We start from the raw sequence: 23,991 nt of genomic DNA on the forward strand, positions 1-23,991 counted from the left end.
ATGCGCTAAACTGAGCACTGTTTTTGCAGCTTTGCCTTAGATACAGTATTATCCATGTGTACCATTATCTGGTATTGGCTAGGAGTTTTAACACGTGTAAGCAATTCCGAGCCTGGAAATATGTGCATAAATATGAATATACACGGTATGAAAATAAATAAAACTCGCGTGCAAATTAATGTAACAGTTAATGCGGAACTACTTTATACGCGGGTTCTTTAGGGACATAATCTGAGATTGCAAGGCTGGAATGTGTCTGTGTGTGTGAGTGAGAGAGAGAGTCGCGGGCGCGATCGAACAGTGGAAGCAATGTTGTTTTTGTATGTTTTTAATATCTCGTCATTTTGTACATACAGGACATCATTCAAACTGCAAAGTGTTAACTTATATTTGTGTACACTCGCAATAAAAAACAACACATTCTTGTGTGTTTTGAGGGAGTTTCTTTCCTGTTTATCCTCGCCAGCCATAACCTCCATCGTTGTTCTGACAAAAGCTTCGTCTTGTCACATTCATGAAGTCTAATGGCGGGTATACTGTAAAATCCAAATTTAACTGAACCTCCGGCACGATTTGAACATCCATTGACCCAGCAGGAGATGACCATTTTCACTTTTTATCACGAAATTAACTCGTTTCAGCTTCTTCGTCTAATGTTCTGCCCACAGCATGCCCACAGAAATGGCGCCGGGTCGGCAAATGCCCGTATGTTGTGACGTCATGTGGGAACTATGTATAGACATACATGTTGTGGATGTGGCCTATGAAGATGGAAGTTCACCAGCCACAATTATAGACACTGATGATAAAAAAGTACAGCAAACAAGACTCAGTCATGATATAAAATATATGTATTGCCTACATAAGTATTTTTGTCCCTTTAGAGAGCAAAGAAAACCTCAGGAGGAGGATGTTCAGGTTAGAGGGGGGAAGAAGAAGAAAAAACAGCCATGTTTGCCAAATGATGAAAAAAAGAGTGGCAAAGAAAATAAAAATTACTCTCCAACTTAGTCCCCATCATCTGATGCAGAGCCTCCATTCAAACATCAAGTAATACCTACATCTTTTAAATTGCTACTTTTACTTTTCATTATCCTTTTTTTAAATCAGAAATATTCATGACACTGTTGTGTGTCCATCATTAGGTCATTCACAATGTAATCATTGATAAGTGGAACTGCATTTACAGACACAGTACAGAAGAAAAAACACACACACACACACACACACACACACACACACACACACACACACACACACACACGGTTACTAAACCTGCAAAAGTAATAGTACATTGTTGCACTATTTCCTTAGGTGTGTGTGTTGCTATATCAGCCATTGGGTGCAAAATACAAGTTAAATTAACTAGTCTTGTCTGAAGTGTACAACATGCTGATCTTTGATGATTGAATTTTCTCCAACCAGGATAAAGGTCAATAAGATGAAGTAATAAAACTAGACAACCAATAAAACCAAAATTAAACTGAAAGGGCAATAATAAAATAATAAAAAAAACTGATATAAACATCAGACCTTTATGGGACTAAAGTGCATCAGGGAATGGGCCTCAAAATTACCTCAGCATCACAGCACCAGTGGAAATAAAATCAAATTATGTTGCCTTCCAATAAAAATGCATTTATTTGTAAATTTCTATAAAAACAATGTTTCAACAAAAGCAAATAAAAAGATGTCTTCGACACCAAGTATAGTCCTGAGTCAGCCTCTTCTGCTTAATAAGACTTTAGAGCAACACTTTAGAGAACTTTACAGAACAAAAGCCACAGACATTAAAAGGCATCACTGATATCTCTAAGAACATTTATTTTTCAACCTCAAACCTCGGTTCCTCACGAAATCCCTTATATTCTGGACCGTTCTTTCTCTCAGAACAGTGCCCTCTGCAGTCTTGCACCGCGCACACTCTGCCGTTGTTGCGAGGTGTCCCTTTGAAATATGGACTTTGAAATGTTTCATGACAGCATTCACTTCATTTGGGCTCCATTGCCTTCTCACAATTTTCCTCAATTTGGTCTCTGCAAAACAAACAAACATAAATATATACATACCTTTATGTACTTTGAATAACTTTTAAATACCCAAATGTTTAAATACCTCTGCGGTTATCAGTTTCATCCTGATTTTTTTTAATTTTTCCTGAGGGGGAACAAAGCAACAATTAAAATGTATTCCAGCCCTACAATGCAAATGGTTTCAGAACACCTCAAATATCAGCTGATGGCACACAGAAAACTAGTTTCTGGTCCAGAGTAAAATGACAAGGACCACATTTACACTGAATTACTGTGGAAGCATATGTGTGTGTGTGTGTGTGTGTGTGTGTGTGTATTATATATATATATATATATATATATTTTAGGGCTGTCAATCGATTAAAAAATGTAATCACGATTAATCGCATGATTGTCATGAGTTAACTCGCGATTAATCGCACATTTTTTATTTGTTCTAAATGTACCTTAAATTAATACTTTTCAAGTTTGTAATACTCTAATCAACATGGGCATGGATAAATATGGATGCTTTATGCAAATGTATGTTTATTATTGAAACCATAGTCAACATAGAGCATGAAGACGAGACATGTTTCAAAGGTCATAGATGTTTTGTTTATGTCTTGTCAACTTGTTCATGTCTTTTAGACACATGTAGAAAGAACAAAGAAATACCAGGTTCCCATTACTTCTCTTTCTTTGCACTGAGCAATTTACTAACACAAATATGTTTAGATTTTTGCATGATAGGGCAGCTCTTCTGAAAATGCTAAATGTACATTTATTATTTATTATTACATTAGTTTGTCTCTCTCTGTGCCCATTTTGATAAAGCTAAATTCTCAATAAAACTGTTTTCATTGGTATATTTTACTGTTTCTGTAGTCAAACAACGGAATGAATATGAAATAGTGACTGAAATGCGACTCATTAAGACATAACCAGCTCTCCCTTCCAAGATCTTAATCTGCACAAAAATCCTGATAATCGAGCCGTCGTCTGATGAAATCAAATACACATAAGATAAAGACATATGTGCTGTGATCTCGGCTATACTTGCATGTAAAATTAGAGAAGCAACATAATATCTGTGTTTAACTGAATTAAAGCGCTGCAGAGAGAGAGAGAGAGAGAGAGAGAGAGAGAGAGAGAGAGAGAGAGAGAGAGAGAGAGAGAGAGAGAGAGAGAGAGAGAGAGAGAGAGAGAGAGAGAGAGAGAGAGAGAGAGAGAGAGAGAGAGAGAGAGAGAGAGAGAGAGAGAGATGCGCGCGTGTGCTGGGAGAGCAGTACCGGAGTAAGTACCGGTAGATTCTCAGAAACTAAAAGTTTGGGCGCTTTTTTGAAGAAAAAAAATACAAATAAAATAAAATAAAATCGCTAAAGGGGTCTGCAATGTCGCTAAGTTGGCAACACTGTGTATCTCCATTTCTCCAAATAGGGGTTGGGCCACGGGTCAAACAGAAAATACGCGCTGCTGTTAATCGTGCGTAAAAAAAAATAGTGCCGTTAATAAGATTTGGCGTTAACGTGTTATTAACGCGCTAACTTTGACAGCACTAATATATATATATATATATATATATATATATATATATATATATATATACATACATACACACACACACACACAGTATCTCACAAAAGTGAATACAACCCTCACATTTCAGCAACCATTTTAGTATATCTTCTCAAGGGACAATACTATATTAATGAAACTTGGATATATTTTAGGGTAGTCAATGTGCTGCTTGTATAGCAGTACAGATTTACTGTTCTCTGAAAATAACTCAACATACAGCCATTATTGTCAAAATACCTGGCAACAAAAGTGAGTACACCCTACTAGTTCAAGGAACTTGCCCAACCGGACAAATGCCCTGATTAAAACAAGTTTTAATATAAAATAAAAAAATAACTAGGTGTTACGTCCTTAGGGAGGTTTATAGTGTTTTTGGTGTGTTTTGTGTTTCTCTTTTTGGTCTCTTGTCTCTCTTACTCTTACTTTTACTTTCACAGGCCGTCGCTGATTGGCTGTTTTGCCTGTCAGTCATTCGTAATGAGTTGAGTGGGTTTGCCATGTGAGGTGGGATCCTCATCATCCTGATGCTTGACACCTCCCCTACTTAAGGAACATGCTACTGCCAGCGAGAGAGAGACTTTTTGTTTGGTTCTGTCTTATGATGTGTTTGTTTCTTTTTGATTGATTTAGTTTTGTTAAGTATGTAGTGTGTCATGTTATTTGTGCCTTGCTTTTGATTGCCCCAAAAACTTCTTATATGTGAGCCCTGAAAGATTTAAACAGCTCTTCAAAGCTGGGTAAGCGGGAAGGAGGAGAGGGGATAGGTAAGGCCGTCACGTGACATACATTTACACAGTTAGGTGGAGTTTTGTCTATATACACTAGGTTAGGGATTTGTGCCACCCTCTGTATTTTTGTTTTATTCGTTAGAGTAGTTTAGTTACGACGTCACGGACGTTGAATACTTTTTCTTTGATCTTTCTTTTTTTTAGTTTAGGATTAGATATAAATGGTTTAGTTAGTTCCTTTTTTATTGTTATTTTTGTTTGGCACAATCCTGTTTTCCCTTTTGCTCCTTCCGTTTTGTTTTGTTCATAATAATAATAATAATAATAATAATAATAATGTAAATGTAAACAATGTAAATAACATATGTAAAATATGAATTACTTTATCTTTTATTAAATAAGTTTACTTGATTTTGTTGTGTCTCTCTTGGTTCTCATTTCATTCAGTGATAAAGAGTGACTGGTGTGTCTGAATTGGTTTAATGTTCCCCTTCTAAAATACCTTCTGAGCCAAAGAAGGTTTGTAACACTAGGGAATCACTGAAAACACAAGGATGATTCTGATTTTATTTAATTTAATGTAAGTGGTATTTGATAGCCTATAGTTGATAATATAGGCCTACCTAATGTAGGACTACTGATAACAAAGTTGCGCTGTTGAGGCTCGCGCAGTTATTTATAACATATTATACAGTTAAGAATCATCACACAACCAGAGAGCTGTTTTCCTGAATAACATAATGACTGAAACTGAGACATTGATTCCATAACAGTTCAATAAACAAATAGTTAAAATTAAGTCACTTACATTTTAGTCGCAATGACTGTTTTTGTTCTGTTTTAGCAGCGAAAATATGCCTGCACTCACAAAAATATTGTGGGAAACACAGTAGGCTATATGATGGTCTACGAAAAATACTAATTTAATTAGCTTATTATTAAAATACATTAAAATACATTATCAGGATTTTACCACCTCCTCCTCGTTTTGAGCCAGGAAAAACCCTGCATTACATACCTCTTACTCCAGGGATAGTCTCGGACTCTTCGTCATCTTCATCGCTTATTTCTTCCTCATCTAATTCCAGATCAATTTCATCTAAAGAAAAACACCCCGACACATGCATTAGTACACATATATAATTCCTAAACTTCCATTATCTATAGAAATAAGAGGTACTCTAAAAAATAAATAAATAAATAATTTAATTCACCTCAAAAACATATTTTTCTGAGTAACATTTTAAAAACTACAAATTAGCTCTAAAGTTTTTCTCTACAAGTAATTTAGAATTTTCATGTTACTTTACTGCAGTGGTTCCCAAACCTGTCCTGAAGTACCCCCAACACTGCACGTTTTCTTTGTCTCCCTAATCAAACACACCTGATTCAAATCATCAGCTCATTATCACATGGGTTAATGAGCTGATGAGTTGAATCAGGTGTGTTTGATTAGGGAGACAAAGAAAACGTGCAGTGTTCGGGGTACTCCAGGACAGGTTTGGGAACCAGTGCTTTACTGTAACATTATTATTATTATTATTATATAAAATCATGCACATACCTTCTATCTCAATTTCATCAAGAGACTTTCCTTGGAAATTTGCAAGAGTTCCTTTCTCCATTGCCAAGAGCAGCTTTGAAATTTTTGCAATATCTACTGTTGCATCTGGCAACCGATAATAGTCTCTATGGACCCGAATGTCAAGGCCCAAAAAGTTGGCTAATTGATCAAGCTCATTATCCTTCAGATTAAGAATCTGGGACACTGTTGCCACCTGCTCACGGAGCTGTGTAGACCTGAGGTATTCTGGGTGCTGTGCACCACACTGACTTGCAAAAAGCCTGATGCAGTCTTGTCCTCTGAAGAAGCTGGTGGGTGAGCACTTTGGTCTTCCAAATAGGAAGGGGTTGTCCCCGTCTATTTCACATGCATCTCTCTTGACCACAAGAAGTTTTATTGCTTTGACAAGTTCAGAGTTTAACAAAATTGCAACTTTTCTCCCGTTCTTGCCCATTATTTCCACTCTGCTGAAATTCTTGGACATTTTTTGCTCAAAAGGAGAGAGACCAACTGCTTTATCATCATGGAGCTCAGTCTGGTCTCTTTTCCTGAAACACTCAAGTGACATTTTTGAAACCTCTCCTGCACGGCGTCTATTAAAGATTATTACTTGTGCAAGTGTCACTTTGGCAAGTTCTGCATATGTTTGTGAAGACTCATGATTTTTTAGGCTTTCAAAAGCATCAGCTGATTTTTTCTCCATGTGCTGGTAGAGAAGCTGCACATCATGTGTGAACGGTATAGTTGATGGTTTGTTGAACTTTGATTTGCTCGAAGTATCAAAAGCAGCATGGGAGACATGTTCTGCCCACTCACTTGAGCACAGTCGTTTGAATCGCGCCGCTGCTTTTGTCATACCATCATCCTCTGCTGCAATGGCCCTGCAGAGAATGATGTCACCGATCTTCTTGAGTGAACGTCCTAACTTCAGCGCAAGGCTTGGTGTCTTATACGACTGGCTCTTTTCATCGTAACCAGCGACATCTTTCACAGCCTCAACGACTTTACAAAAATTGTTCGGTTTCACAGCATCTTCGAAATTAAATATGGAGCATTTTGTTCTCAAGCTTAGCAAGAGTTTGCCCGTTTCCCGAACCTTCTGTCTGATGTATTCGGATTTTGTTGGATCACTTCCAAGCTTGTTGTAAAGACACTGACTGAACTGCAGTATGAGGAAATCATTTCGAACTACAGATGAAATGTCATCATTCTTCATATTTCCCAAAATCTTCCACACCTCTGGAGATATTGCGTGGGAGAATGTTGACTCTGCGATATCAGCCAAAACTAAGACTTTGGCCTTATTAGTTGCTTCAGACTCTGAAAACGTGTTTGAAGGGCATCTGTGTGCATGGCGCCACAGCTCCTTGCGAACAAACAGGCCTTTACAGTATACACAGTGAACATATGTTTTGGCACTCAGTTCAATTTCTGATCTTCCTGGCCGCCTTCTAACTTTCAGTGGTCCACTTTTACTTCCCATAACCTCTTGATTATGTAAATAGTTGCCTCGGTTTCGTAATTTCTCAAGTAACCTTTTTCTGTCCTGGGAGTGTTTAGGGAGCAAGAATGCGGCAGCAATTTCTGTCTCACTGTCTTGATGCTTTTGAAAGTGACGGGCAATTTTAGACTGAGGTTTCTTGCAGACATAACAGTAGTTTTTGTGGGTGGAAAAAGTGTTTTCTGGCATATTGCCAGTCTCTGACTGTTCATAAGAAGACACTGCCGGTGTTCTCTTAAAACTCTGAATGTCAATATTGTTTGTGGTAGTATCATGATCATCACATATGAGGTCTTGAGCAGAACTGGATCGGTCACTAGCCATTTCTTGCTCGGTGGAAGAACAGTGAATGGGTTGTGGTGGCACACTCTTTGCCCTCATAGAAGACTCTGAAACAGCTGGTGTGGACTTATAACATGGTGGATTCCATGTATTGACAGATAGACTATCAGCAATATTGTTATTTTGTTTAGAGTCCGGGATGAAGTCATCAGAGGAGGATTCTTCAGTGTTTTTATCAGCATAAGAAGAATCCTCTTCATCAGAGCTAGATTCTTCAAAACTGGAAAATTCAACGTCTGGCTAAAAAAAAAAAAAAAAAGACAAAACTAATATCAAAATAATAACAAAAACACAAAATAATATACCCTGTCTATTACATGGCTTGGTTGAATTCTAATGTAGAATGTGGTCTGTTATTTCTTGATAACAGACCGCTGGCTAAGGATAACACACCGTTGCCATGAAAAACAGAGCGTTGCTATGGACGCAGGATTCTAACCGTAGAGAGAGAATGGACTATTTTCTTTAGCGGAAGCAATATAATCGTTTTAAAAATCAATAAACTCCTTTTTAAATCAATATTTTGTGTCAAATTATTGATTTATTTGGTAGGTAGCCATGTAATAAGTGGGTTATTACATGGCTCCGCTTTGCGTCGGGGTCCTGATCAGCCTGTCGGGGTTGTATTCGCTATAATAACCGCCTCGCTCTACATTATCCCTTACTTATAGTCCAGTACACTTTTGATGAAGTTCAAGTCAACAAACTTGAAAATGTGTTAGGGCTGTCAAATAAATGTTTTTTTTTTTTTTTTTTTTGAATATTCGTAAAAAAAAAACAAAAAAACAACAACAACAACAAAAAAACAGTGCATTCAAATTTTTGGTGTCAAGAGGTGCACGAGACATAATGATGACGTAACTGACTGTTAATTTGAAAAATGCCAGAAAGGGCTAACTACTGACAAAAACCCTCTCAGTTGTGGCAAAAATCGTGCAATGTCATACTTGTCTATTCTTGGGACATCGGTCAGAGCTGAGTGTGTGTTTTCTTCAGCTGAAAACAAAAAGCGTTCCGCACTCGCTGCAGATCAAGTTAACCATATGGTGTTTTTGACGAACAATATGTAGATGTGTAGTGAGTAGATGTGGATTGTTTCTGAATGGCAGTTTGTGTTCATATAGTACATTACGCTCTGTTGTAGCGTGTTTTCTCAGGTTACTGATGCACAAACACAGTTTTATGCACTATTGTAACCTAATTTTCCTAGCATGCACATTAAAGATAGGGATGCACCGATCCGATACTCAGTATCGGTATCGGCTCCGATACTGCCGTTTTTGGCGGATCGGGTATCGGTCAGACGAGGCCGATCCAAATCCGATATTGTGCGTATACTATTCTGTGTTATTGTTAAGCCCCACAAAAGGCACACAAACATTATAAAGCACCATAAGTTTTCGTGCACAATATTATAAGTGTTCTGAAGCCATTATATAGTATAATGTGAGATAGAAATTCATATTTAAGTCATTAAATTCAAGATCACGTAAACGTTTCCCTCAGCTGCGGCAATCAATCATTCTTCATTCAGCATTCAAACAGCGCGTCGCGTTCGGTTACGACAGTTAACACCATGAAACTCTCCAAGATGATTCAATGTTACCATTATTATACTTGATCTGTAGATAAAGGTCTATGGTTTCGCATAAAACAACTTTATCTTGCTGGACTTTATTGCTGTACCTTCATCATGTTACTTTACTCCAGTGTTGTGATCTAACAGACACCCGGTAGAAAGTCAGAGCACTATTTGTTCTTCATGCACACAGTAACTGAAATTTAAAACTGTTAAAAGAAAATGCTGAATAGACTATTGCATAGATAGATACTGTATAATACAGTACGCATCAGTATTTTCTTTGTGCTTTAAACTTTTCAATGCAGACTCGACGCGCTGCGCGCTGCGACTCATGTTGCTTCAAGCGCATCATTCTGCGCATAAACGCTTTGTGCCGCACTGTATTGGAGCCTTTCATATAATACAGTGATGCAATGAAAGATTATTAATAGCCATTCTTGTTCTGTCCTATCTATCATATGTTGCTACCTCATTAAACAGCTGTGCTATACATTTAAAACATGTCTCAATTTTATAGTAGGTTATATATAAAATAATTGATATTTTTGATTTTTGTTATCTTGTTTTTCATGAATGTATTTTACAACAATACAAAGAGCAATGTGTAACGTATTACCAGATTTAGTGTTACACTTAAGGCGGGCGTACACGGTGCGATTTTTGCTGTTTTTACGAGCTCGCAGATGATTTTTTTCACTCGGGAGAAATCGAGTGGAATCGGTGATGCTCGCATGGTCGCGGCTCGCAGCGTGTGAGAGGAATAGAGTGCCGAAGTTATGACGTCATTTTGTAGGACAACCCGGAAGTTAGCGGCGCATGGGTTCCCTCGATCGAAAAGCAATGCATTTTCCCCATAGACTTTTGGAAAATCGCAAAAAATAAGATCTGTGTTCAACAAAGAGTTGTGACCCTAACACGTTTTGTCTATCAAGATAATCTTTACAAGCTAATCCAAAATTTATACATTTTGAAGCCTAAATAAAGCCGTCAGATATAAAATGCTAACAGTAGGCTATAAACGGACTACAGCACACCATGGTCGCGGATCAACGTCATCATCAAGCTTCTTCAAACTTTATTTAAAAAACACGCTCGCTCATTATGATCTGCGCTGTGTATGAACCTATTTTTACAGTCTATGGTATGAACCTATTTTTACAGTCTATGGTATGAACACTTATCCACTTTTTCATGAGAAATATTGCCCATTCGTTTTTTCCAAAAATGTTAGAAACTAATTTTGTTTATGCGTGCCTCTCTGAGATTTTTTTTATCTTTTGTTAATGTTTTATTTATTCGTTTATTATTTTGTTAGTTTATATAAACCTTAATATTATTTTCTTTGTGATTAAGATTATTATGCCTGATCATTGTGCCCCAAATAAACTTTAAAGATTATCTTTCACTGTATTATGTTTGATTGTATGTTTGCATACCATTTGCTAATTCGCCAGGAAAAAACGCGCTTTCTCAGAAGCACTAACGTTATGGCCGTATCAATTTCCAGTCCTTTTTCTTAGACGATAGAAAAACCATAGATCGAGGAGAGAACCACTATAAATCTGGACATGAACAGTGCAGCTTAGATTCTGGTTTACTTGCCGGTATTGTAAGGGCCAGCATGAGGGACAAGGTTAATCGAGTCTCGGTAAGTAAAACTAGGGAGAGATAGAGGAGTTATAATAGTGTTCTATGTATTTAAGATAACTATACAAATAATCTCTGAACAAGCATAACACAGTTAAATTCCAAACATTATTATAATATATTATAATTAAACCATATATGTTCCCTAAATAAACCACATATACTAATTTTGTTAACATTTTCTATATATTTTTACCTGGTAATCCACAAGCCCCAATGTGAGAGCCAGTGTAGTAAATTTTCTCTCACATTCACATTACTGTGAGCTGACTGGAGTGTAGTTACAATAGTATACAAGTAGTATACAATAGTTTAACATTTAATTTGTGTGTCAGACAGGCAACTTACAGTGCATTATGGGCCTGTCCCAATACCTCCCCTTACCCTAGATTTCTGCCCTAACCCTTGTTTTTGCGCGTTCTCGTGTAGGGGTAGGGTGTCCCAATACTCTAAAGAGCAAGGGGGAGTGCTATTCTCCCCTTAAAATCAACCCTCAAAACATAGTGCGGTCCGATGCAGGCTTAAAACGAAGTGGAAGATGAAATTACCCAGGATACCTTGCGGGCTCAGCAAGCCGGTAAATTTTTTTAAACAAGATGGCGGACACCGCTGGAAAGGAACAATTGAATTGTAATTATATTTTCGCAAATAAGCATGTTAAAATTTCTAAATATGTTGGAATATGATATAGTTTGATGCACATCCAATGGACTGTAAAGTTTTGAACACTAATGTTAGAAAATATTTCACGAAGCTATCTATACGATGTTGATATCTGCCGAGTGCTTCAAGAGAGTCTGCCCATCAAATATACATCTTATCTGGGTAGTTAATCTAATTTTATTTTTGATGTTGGCTTCCAATTATTATAAAAAGAAGACGTGAGGTAAAACTATTAAAAAATAGCTGCGTTCGTCTAGTGCTTCATCTTTTTCTTCACTTTCTTCTGTCACTTCTCCCTAACGTTAAACCCAAACAGCACTGAGCACAATCTGTGATGGTTGTAAAATGCAGTGTCTGCTGATTATAAATTGCGGGAGGTGTTTGATTGTAAAAAGAGCTATTAAAATTATAAGCACAATGATCTGCGCAAGAGACGTTGACCCTGTTCCCATGGCGGCGCACGTTCGGAAACGGACTGCAACTAGACAAGCAAACTATACTTTGGGTTTCATGTGCGCGTCTAAACAACCAAATACAGACAAAAATATGGCTAAATGACCGGTTTGGAGATTCACTTTAACACAGTTTATGTCTTAAATGGGAGTTGGTTGTGGAATAGTTGGGAGAAAATGTGTATTATTAGATCTGCATTCGGTCTTAAAGTGGCAGTGTCTAATAAACCTGCGAATGATTACACCTTTAATGTGAATAAAACAACTAAAGGCAAAAAGAAAATTTCTCCCAGCTCTTGAATGAATAACTTTAGCTTTAATGAGCATTAATCTATCTATAATAAACTATGCTGTGTTATTTTACATTTGATTACTTTATTAGATTTCTAGCATATTATTATGGATACTTATATCCTGATCATAACTGGGATAGTTATGTGCATGTATATAATTTGCATATAGTGGTGTCCCATTTCATAGGGAAAGATCTTCAACTCCACTTCCCCTCGTTGAGGGGACTTTACTTTTGAGGGCACTCAAAACCAAGTGGAAGTTTTAAGGGGGGAGAAATGGGACAGGGCCTTAATCCACTGGTCCCTGATAGCTTGCAGTGCATTAAGGCTATACATATCAGCGTGTTCTCTGGGAATTGTCCACGTTTATATAGCACATTAAATATAGTTAACATTTACTACTAAAATAACAAAGATTAATATCATTGTTACCTAATGCCTTAACTACTGGTAATGCTGTTTACAAATACAATCATATTATTATAAGTGGGTAAAAGCCAAGTTCACAAATATCAGGGTGCAGGACCCACCCTTTCTATAATTATATCCAAACAAGTTACAATAAAAGTCAATAAACCAGGTATTACTTTGAATATTTTAATTAAACACATTTCTCAACGTAACGTTAGCCTTTAATAAAACTGCAGCGGATCTAATCTATTAAACAGTGGCAAAGTAAACAAGCTTTTAGATATTTTAAGAGAAAGACAAAAGGTATTTTAGCTGTTGATTTGGTTATGAAAAACGCTTATTCTTGCTACTGCTAGCCTTTTTTACTCCATCTGGCACGAACCCAGAGTCTCCGCTTGGTAACATCGGACGGAAAATGGTCAAACGAGATTTCATTCGATGACTTGTGGTTGCATCTCGGGACAAAACAAAAATAACGTTATGTATATTAACTGAAAGGTAAACTTCTAAGACCGTGAAGCTGGAACGCGGGGTCGTGAGAGATTTCATGTTTGTCATGATGACGTCTAAAGTCCCCGCCAAAGGATGTAGTCCCTTTTAGCAACTTGTTAGCAACCACCGTTTTTAAGACACAATAAAGTTTAAAAAAAATCACAAGCAGGTTATAACTGGTGTGTTTTATGTCATAGATCAAAACGTGAAAATATTTAGAGGCTTTGTTAACCACAGACCTTATTTCAGGCGATTTAGCAAAAACCCATTCAAAAAACCCATAGACTTTAGGGCGAGGGAACCGGTAGTGCTAAAATGCTAACTCACTTCCGCGTTTTGGCCTACAAAGTGACGTCATAACTTCGGCACTCTATTACGAGCTATTGCTAAATCATACACAACCACGTCGATGGGGCTATACCTCAGTGGCAGCAACCATACAGCGTGCGCATACACTGTCTCTCTCTCACACTCACACACACACACACACACCTCTCTCTCTCTCTCTCTCTCTCTCTCTCTCTCTCAAGTTTTTATGTTGAAAGGAATGGCTACTGTTCTCTGCTTTACAACAAATCATTTGCACACACATTTCTGTCATTTTTTCTATCTGAAGCTTTGCCTGCATGCAACATTGACGGTCTCTGTGTTTAGCGCGAAAGCTCACGTGATTGCTGCCGGCTTGGGATAAAATTTGTGCAGGACAGTCGTGCCGTGTACCAGCTGCTTTGACGCGATTATCAGTTAAACGGACTTGCAACGTGTGCAATATCTCACGACCTCCCGAGTGTCCGAACCTGGTCCGAACTCGCACCGTGTACGCCCACCTTTATTGTCTCTTATTTGTTCCCCACTAAACGTTTTTTTCACAAAATGTTAAAATTTTATACAATTATTGTTAGGAATGTCCCGATCCGATCACGTGATCGGAAATCGGGCCCGATCACCTGGTTTCAGACTCGATCGGAATCGGACGTTACCTCCTGATCAGGACTCGGATATATATGTATATATATATTCTCATTATTATTTAACACATCTATAGTTATGCGGTGGCACAGAGTTACGCCGGTTTCACACTGCACGTGTTAGCAGAGCGTAAGCAGCGCAGGAGCAGTGCATATGGTGAGCAGGAGCAGGACACGCGCGTTTTGCTTTCACACTGGCAGCGTTTGTCACACACGGCTGAACCGCGGGTTGTGTACAGACAGAGTAGCCTACTCTATAATGGATAAGTTGGCATTGCTTTATTTCATTTTCAAATACATTTAAGAGAAAATACTTGTCAAGAAGCTTATTTTATTAATAATTTCATAAATATAACTTTTGGTTCATCTTTGTTTTTATTGTTCTGGCAACAAGTTTGTTTTTGGACATTTGTTTTCTTTTTAAATTGATGTTGGTCATTTGATCGACTGTTTAAAACACAATAGATATCATCAATGCACTTTTTGGATAAAACTGCGGTGTATTTTGGCCATGATCAATGCATATCACTTTAATTCAGCGTAAGCGGCGCAGCAAAAATAGACTCTGCGCCGAAACGATTGCGGCACTGCTGCTTCTGCTCTGCTCCTGCTACGCGCTGCCGCCTCTGCGTGCGGTGTGAATGCTCTAATCTGTTAACATGGGCGCCGAAAAAAATACGCGCTGAGCGCTCTGCTAACGCGTGCAGTGTGAAACCGGCGAGTGCAGTTCCTAAAAGCACATTACTGGCTTTGCAAACACTGTGGCACTTTATTTTTTTATTTATTTACATGCCTGCTGGGTATTTTAAGTTGAGGTGCTATTTGTTTATATATTAGACTTTTTTTATATTTACTGTTGCACTAAAGTCCAAAAGTGAAGAATTTATTTATTACTTGATTGTTCAAGCTACCTCACAGAAGTGCTCTGTTTGTTAACAGAGTTGTTGAATGTTAAAATAAGGTGAATTAAATAAAAAATAAGGAACATCCTGGATCTGTTTTTTGCTCTTCTTTATTCTTTTTTTATGTATTAAGTATCGGATCGGGACTCGGTATCGGTAGATACTCAAAATCAAATGACTCGGACTCGGACTCGAGGGCAAAAAACCCTGATCGGGACATCCCTAATTATTGTGCACTCGTGATTTTTCTAGACTAAATTTTACTGCTGAATTATCCACTAATCTAGTTTATAATAGCATTTATGTCAGATTATGATCATATATTTTTTGTTGTTGTTGTTTTTCTTTATAATGAAGTTGTCTGTATTAAGTAGATTGTGTTTAACACACAAAATAGTGATTATCAGTTCAACACAGAGTTATAGAAATTCTACTTGATAAAAAAAACCCCACTGCGCTGGTATCAGATCCGTATCGGTCGATACTCAGAATTTTTGATATCGGATCGATTCTGAAAAAATGGTATCGGTGCATCCCTAATTAAAGAAATACATTTTTATTTAAGAACAATTGTTTCAAAAGTTAATGCACTTTAAAAAGTGAATGTCATTTCATTTCAATAAAAGATGCGATGCTTGATTTGGTTTATATTTACTTATTGCACTCGCTTGCGCTCTCTTGTGGGCATGAGAGACAATACAGTACTTATTTCCTCTTAACATTAAGTATTGCCTTTAGAATTCTAATATAATTTGAATTTTGCAAATATTTAAGAAAGAAATTTGAATTTAGCTTTTCAGCCATTTTGACAGCCCTAAAATATGTACATGGTGATGTAAAAGAATACCAGCGTCACAAGTAATGAAAATGAATGAACAGAGCGAGGTATATTTTACTCAAGGTTGAGACGTCACAACGTCTTTAAGACAACAGTCCATGTAAAGAAAAGCCTAGTATGATGCCCAACCATCCTACACTTAACACTGCCAGTGTCAAAGAGAAGTAAACAATTAAGGAGCATACGCTCACTTACTTTATCTTTAACTGATGAGGAAGGATTCACACTGTGTTCAGTCACAGCCACTGATGTCTTGTCACACAATTCCTGTAATTGTGAGAAAGAACATATGTTTGCCAGATGGCCACCACAACTAATTCTAGTATCAACCAAAGTTTAAATATCTACTGTCACTTTTATGGCTATGTCATGCACAAAGCAGACATGCAGAAATGTTTCAATAATCTGTATCATATCATGGTTGAATTTTCAGTGATAAAAAGCTCCTTAGGAAAATTAACCTTGGTTTTGTGATCGATTACTGTTTGTATTACCTTAGTTTTCCAACAAATGTTACGTTTAAATGGTGGATAACATCGTATCTATGTATATATACATAGTATATCGTATGTATACGAAAATTACAAAAAACATACCACTCTGAAATGTCCTGTGATATCTGTGCTTGCAAAGTCTGTGCGTGAAATCTGTTCTAGACAATCCTCTTGTTCGTTAACATTGTTAGGGTCTGAATGGGGCTCAAATTGGTTTTAAAATTGACTGCATTCTCAATATTTACACTAGAGAAGAACTCACAGTTAAGGAGGGGCGAAACATTTTCCAAACACGCGCTAAACGCTGCCAATTACAACACACTAGGCCAGCTAACCAATCACAGCAAGTTTTAAGCCAGACTGAGGAGTAGAGATGCGCAGTTGGCGGTTACAGCCGCGGACTCCGTGGTTGGGCGGATGACGTGACGAAAAATAATATTTTAATTAAATTCGGGCAGGTGGTGGTTGAACCAATCAAATGAAAAAAAAATGTATACATTGTTAAATATTGCTACCTACATTACCTGCGTTTTATTTAGGCTATTTATTTATATTTTGTCCCTGTGCGCCGATCAGAGACGGAGTTCACTGCTGATATTCTGGGAATACAACATGGCCAATAGGCTATACTAGTAGGGACTATAGCCTTTAAATATCTTTGCTGCATTAGATCAGTATCCTTTCTAGAACAGGCAAGAGCTTTCTAGCCTCACGGCTCGCGTCAGCAGCGCCTTGCATCGCCCATAGACTTTAAAACAATCAGCGGATGGAGGGCGGGTGCGTCTTTGAAAATTGGTCAAAAAACATTGGTGCAGATGGATGGCGGACGGATGATGTGAGTTTTGTGATGCGGTTGAAATAATAGCCCATCCGCGCATCTCTACTGGGGAGAGAGGAGCTGTAATGCAAAATATGTGAAAAATAAAGTGTTTTTTTGAACAAGCAAGCATGAAAACATTCTAGAACACCCCAAAAACAAAATCAAGACTTTGTAAAAGGGCATAATATGACCCCTTTAAGAGACTCACGCTTAAATGCCAGGGCCGAGAGGAATCCCCATAGTTGCATGTGACCTCCTCATCTGGAAAGATATCTCTTATACTAAATAGGCACAGGTGTGGCCTTCCATCAACAATTATTGTCTTGACTTTGCAATTTGAATTTCTGTGATCATTCACCAGTCGTCCAATTGAACCGTCCTCTTTTGTTGCATCTATGCTGTGAGAAAAATAATGCAGTAAGAAACTTAAAACATTCCTAACTGAAACAAAGTTCTGACTGAACATTATATATGTCTGAGGTTTAAACCTATATTCAAAAAATACATGGTGACAGTTAACTTCCCTTTCTAATAATTTAATAGGTGAGATGATCCACTTAAGGTAAAATAATAATAATAATACCCCTGAATCACCCAGCTGAACAATAACCATGTTATTGATTATCACTAACTTATAAGTTCCTAATGTTATAAGAACCCTAGCAAAGCTGCTATCGTAATAATAATCTTAATTATTTTAGTTTTTTTTAGAATGACATACAACACACTTTGCTCTGAATATGAACCAAAAATAAATAAACCAAAAAACAGCCAGCTTACCAATAACGTGTTCCATTCCATGTGAAGTCAAACAAGTAGTTGCCTTGAGCATCTTCAACATGTTTACTTTGAGAGAGAATCCCACGGTATTCAACAACAAAGGTGGATGGTTCAATGTGCTCAAGTGCAAACACACCTCTCCCTAAAAGGGCAAAAAATAAAACATGAACCCAAGTGCACCTATTTGTTACAAAACTAACCAACTTATTTTAAACAGTTAAATCCTCTAAAAATGTGTAATGTAATATGAAGTGCAGTAAGTGAAAATAGAAGGACTTCCATAGTAGGAAAAAATACTATGGAAGTCAATGGTGCCTGATTCTGATTTGCCTGCAGTCTGAACATAAACGTACCTTTAAATGTGTTGATTTGTCGTCCCTCAATGAAGGCTTTGTCTTTGCCTGACAATATGTGTTCTTTTGCATCCTGCTCAGGTGTTATTCTCTTCGTTCTTACCATGTAGACTGAAAACATTACATAAAACAATGAGTATGTTTTTATATATATATACAGTACATTATTGTCAGACTGTAGTGAAGTCTATATCAATAAATAAAAAATTTGAGAGACAACAACAGATTCTATGATCTGGGTCAACAGCTTGTGAGTCATCAACAGATACGAGCACGTTCTGAGCCGCCAGTTTGTGAGGAAAGAGACATTCCCGAACACTTCTACGTTCAGAGTTTTCGTCCAGCTAGACAGTAACAACCATATGCCATAGAGACAAAGGCAGATTGACCAAGTCTGAGTACCTACTTCAGGGTCTTATCTGGCTCTGAACATGCCGTGTTCTTTGTCATTTTTGGGGAATGTTAAATTGCAATATTAACCAGAAAGATTACAAATAGATTTATGATATCCCCTAAATCATGCAGCCCGACGGTTTCAGCCAGAAACCGGCTAACCATGTCATCAACTAATACGTATAAGTGAATGCGTTTTGATCGCGGCGCCATTTTAGTTTACGCCGCAGGTCAGAGAATCCTATCTGTCGGATTTACAACACATAAATTCATCAGTTTCTCCCAAAATAAATGAAACTAAGTGGTTGGTGACATGAGAGAAGAATGGAGTGACCTTAATATGTAGTTACCTACACAATGTGTGTCTGATATAAATAAAACACATCAGCAAATTACATTTGAATGGATTATTATTGCCGCTTCAAGTAAAAGAGAATTTGAATTTCCTGACCGGACAAGTAGCCGTATTAGAACGTCAATAACAAAAAAATAATTAGGGAATCACTAAATGAGACAATAATTATGATTTTATGACATTTATTGTAAATTAGGATCAATAGTGGATAATAAATGTATTACTGATGGTAACAATGTTGTGCTGTTGAGGTTCGCAGATAAAGGTGCAGATTTTACAATATGCAGATTTAAATATCAAAGCTGATTGAACACTGATGAGATGAGAATATTGTGTCAGAATAAATTATATTTACAACACACACACACAAAAAAAAATCCAGACAAGCAACTTTTTTACTCTGACAAGTGAATGACAGATTTACTCCGAAGCAGATTTACTCATATTTACAAGCACATGAAAAGGCTTAATGTCGAGCCCTGAAATGTATTGTTTTGCTAGTGTTTGTGTATTTAAATGTCTGAAACCTAAAACGGTGATTATGTGGCTGAAAACTGTATAGTTGTGATATATGAAAAGCGCATTTGTCTCCGACTCAAAAAGTTAATCTGTGATAAGTCATTAATTTTGTCATGAGTTTCATGAAGTAAATATAAAGAGAAGCATGACACAGAATGACTGAAGAAAGACTTTGAGAATGAAACCAACCTGTATCTTCTTGTTTCACTCTGAATGTTTCTTCCATCTTCATTTCACCACTCTCCTCTTTAATAATCGCCATCTTTGTTTGTTCCTCAGTATCTTCTTGTTTCACACTAAATACTTCTTCAATCCTGAATTCTTCACTCTCCTCTTTAATAATCGCCATCTTTGTTTGTTCCTCAGTATCTTCTTGTTTCACACTGAATACTTCTTCAATCCTGAATTCTTCACTCTCCATCTTTATAATAATGTGTTCCATAGATCTCAGCTGCTTCAGGAGTTTGAGTGTTTAGACATATCGTCCTGTTTAAGATGAGAATAATTAACAGAAAGAAAAATAAATGTAAACTAAATCTCTGAGCTCTAGTTCAGTAGTGCAGCGCACGGCACAGGTAAGAGTCAGAGTGAGAGTTGATGACCTGATTAGACAAAAACCTCAAAACTAACATTACAAATGAATAAAGGAACACAGAATACAGACAATTAATATTTAGACATTTAAGGTTTACAATCAATATGTATTGATTTGTAGATTATATTTAATAGACTACACTTTCATGAAAACATTGGCAGTTTTTGTTATTTGTGTTTTTGTTCCTGTTGCATTTTCACTGTTGTACTGCAGGTGTCCTTTTTGTTTCAATTGAATCTGAATTTGTTTCGAAAAGCAAGTTGTAGTGATCAAACAGCGTGTTTACGATGAAGTGCTTCACAATATACGGAGCGAAATTAGACGCACCTTTTGAATTAATGTGTGGATGCATAAAAACTATGTTCATTCATATTAGATACATTATAATGTTACATTAAAAATAATTATTTCATTGGATTGTACCGTTTTATACACTTTAAATGATTAAAAACACAAACCTTTCTTCAGCCGAATCACAGATGCAGGAGCGCGGCGCAGTCTTATGACATCATGTCGTCATGACCAAAATAAAAGTCCCGTTCACAAGATACAAATAATAGAAATCCCCATACAGAAAACACATTCAAATGAAAAGATAAAGGATTGATTCAAAGGATAAATCACAGATTCCCAAAGCTATTAATACCACTGAGATTTTTTCAAAAGCTTCTGGTTTATATCTAAGTAAGAAAGTGTGAAGTGATTGCAATTATAATATCAACTACAAAGCATGTGTGATATTCTCAATCATGAATAAAATTAAGTATTCATATTACAAATGATTGGAAAGAACTTGAATATTTCAAACCCATTAAGAATTTGTAGTTAATTAAATTTGTGGTTGCAGAGAGATCTACTATTTAATTTAAGAACTAAAACTGAATCCTTATTATTTTTATTTTATTCTATTCCATCTCAGTTTCTCCACAGAATATATGCCAATAAATAAAATCTAAATCTGTCTAGATTAAAGTGCATATCATCAAAGGTCCATGACTGTAAAGGATTACACTGATGGTGGGTTTAAAACAATTGATTTTGACTGTGAAAACATAAATTAAATTGGTTAAAATTATTTATTTTAATGGTAATGACATCTGGTTTTAATTTCATTACCTTTAATAAAATTGGTGGTATGGAATTTGTGCTGAAATGTGACTAGCTTTCAGATTAAGGAACAGATACTCATTTACTGGAAACTGATTTACAAACATGATTTTTATTACCCAAAATAATAACACTATGGAATACAGATACATAGTGAAAAATAACAAATCTGTCTTCTTTTAGGAATGTATGGTCTGTCTTTGATCTTATTGATTTAATGCTCTTTTATATGAGCAATTTTGTTTATAATTAAAATGTCATACATTTTCATTTTCTGTAATTGGCAAATATATGATAGCATATTCAGTTGTTACTCCTCTACCCTTATTAACAGTGAATGGTGTTCAGTTTCTAGATGCAATGACCACTTTACTAGAAACACTGGAACTCTACAGGTAAATCCATCACAGGAGTACAGAAAAAAAAATCTATATATATACTTTTTATATTGGTAAAGTTACAGTTTTGAGAACAAAAAACATTCAATATCCAGTTACACCTGTAGGAACCTCTTCGGAGAAGTTCAGGAGACTGAATCTGCAGCAGCATCAAGAGATCGAACTGTCGCGCTGCAGTCATGAAGTCAGACTAAAGCAGTGAAACACTCAGGGTTGCCAGCTAACCCAGCCCAAAACCTCGTCAAAAACCGTGAGAATGCACAAAAAACGGCCCAATTTTTTTTTTGTGGCTTGTTTCTCGTTTAAACATATATATGATATATGGACATAAAAAATAACCCACTTTAACATTTCAGTTCTCTTACGAGAGGTTCTCTCGTATTGCGTAAGTTGCTTACGCTACGGGAAAGTCTTCTTTCTTCGAGATCTGAAGCCAAAAATGATCCTTAATTTTGTATTCATTGTCAACGCAGTGCGGCAGCCGGCAGACCAAGGCAGGCTGTATAAGCGTGCTCATTGGCTGCTCGGCGGCAACTGCTTAAGCCTGTCAGTGAGCCTCGTGAAACGTGGCCTCCAATGAGGGCGCTTTGCGCCCTCCACACCCTTCTAACCGTCAAGATGGGTGTGGCCAGTGTGTATATAACAGAAGTGTAGCTTTCAGGCGCGTACCGAGACGAGAGTGAATGGAGAAGTAGCACATCTACTTCGAGCAGAAATAGCTACACTTCTGTGCAAAGGGGCTATAGAACCGGTTTCCCCTTCTATGAGCGAGTCGGGCTTTTACAGCCGTTATTTCCTCGTTCCCAAGAAGGACGGAGTTCTCAGACCAATTTTGGATCTAGACGTTTGAACAAGACTCTTATGAGAAGACCGTTCAAAATGCTCACAACCAGGCAAATTCTCACGCAAATTCGCCCGAGGGACTGGTTTATATCTCTCGATCTAAAAGACGCGTACTTTCAGATCCAGATAATACCCCGTCACAGGCCATTCTTGAGATTCGCCTTCGACGGTCAGGTATATCAGTACACCGTCCTGCCTTTCGGCCTGTCGTTGGCACCCCGTACATTTACGAAGTGCATGGACACGGCTCTCGCTCCCCTGAGGGGTCGGGGAATGCGAATTCTGAACTACTTGGACGATTGGCTAATTCTAGCACAGAACTCATCGCCCACAGAACAGTGCTTCTAAGCCACCTGGACAGCCTGGGGCTCACGGTCAACTGGACCAAGAGCTCATTAGTGCCCAGTCAATCAACCTCTTTTCTGGGTTTGGATCTGGACACTGTGGCAATGACGGCCCGCCTGTCGACACAGCGCGCGCGCTGCATTCGACACCTGGCCGCGTCCTTCCAGCCGGGCAGCACCACACCTCTCAAGACATTTCAGAGGATGCTGGGTTGTATGGCTTCAGCTGCAGCAGTGCTTCAGCTGGGTCTGTTACGTATGCGCCCGCTACAACGCTGGCTGAATGCCCGAGTGCCTCACAGAGCCTGGGCTTCCGGCGGCATTTGAATCAGAGTGACTCAGAGCTGTGTTTCAGCACTGAAGCCCTGGTTAGTGGCCGACTGGTACCAGCGGGGAGTGACAATGGGAGCCATCTCACACCGCAAAGTTATCTCGACGGACGCTTCCACCTCAGGTCGGGGCGCTCTTTTCGAGGGCAAACCGGTCTTTGGCCTGTGGTCAGACCAGGAGAAATGCCTCCACATAAACTGTTTGGAGATGATAGCGGTCGAGAACGCGCTCAAGCGCTTCCTCCCATTCATACAGGATCACCATGTGCTAGTCCGCTCGGACAACATGTCCGTGGTATCCTATGTGAACCGACAGGGCGGTGTCAGATCCAGGAACCTGTGCAAGCTGACAGAACGCCTTCTCGTGTGGGCTCACCGCTCGTTGCGCTCGCTGAGAGCCACGCACGTGCCGGGCCACCTGAATCTCGGTCCAGACAGACTGTCCAGAGACATCATTCCCCCGGGAGAATGGTCCCTGCACCCCCAGACAGTCCAGTTTCTCTGGCGCCTATTCGGCAGAGCGGAGGTCGACCTCTTTGCGTCGAGACAACGCTCACTGCCCAAAATTTTTCTCGAAAAGCGAGGACGCGCTGTCCCAGACATGGCCCAGCCTCCCGCTGTACGCTTTTCCCCCGATCTCCCTGTTACCACAGGTCATTACGAGGATCAGGGAAACGCACCACCC

General features: G+C 38.1%; 1 protein-coding gene across 2 annotated transcripts; it reads right to left on the reverse strand.

Moving 5' to 3' along the window:
• Positions 1–1,622: 1,622 nt before the first annotated feature.
• Positions 1,623–20,796, reverse strand: LOC311081282 (uncharacterized protein). 2 transcript variants are annotated; one of them, XM_084111750.1, is made up of 10 exons: positions 20,744–20,796; positions 19,880–20,176; positions 18,424–18,534; positions 18,071–18,212; positions 17,499–17,688; positions 16,172–16,243; positions 5,886–7,968; positions 5,340–5,420; positions 2,116–2,157; positions 1,623–2,036 (listed from the first exon to the last, which is right to left on the reverse strand). In XM_084111750.1, exons 2-10 carry the CDS (start codon positions 20,130–20,132, stop codon positions 1,813–1,815), a joined length of 3,198 nt encoding a protein of 1,065 aa, XP_083967876.1. In that variant the 5' UTR covers positions 20,133–20,176; positions 20,744–20,796; the 3' UTR covers positions 1,623–1,812. The 2 variants fall into 2 exon arrangements, with proteins under 2 accessions (XP_083967876.1, XP_083967877.1); XM_084111751.1 differs by lacking the exon at positions 2,116–2,157.
• Between the last annotated feature and the right edge of the window lie 3,195 nt (positions 20,797–23,991).

This window comes from Abramis brama (assembly GCF_963993115.1).
Source record: "Abramis brama genome assembly, chromosome: 4".
Taxonomy (NCBI): domain Eukaryota; kingdom Metazoa; phylum Chordata; class Actinopteri; order Cypriniformes; family Leuciscidae; genus Abramis; species Abramis brama.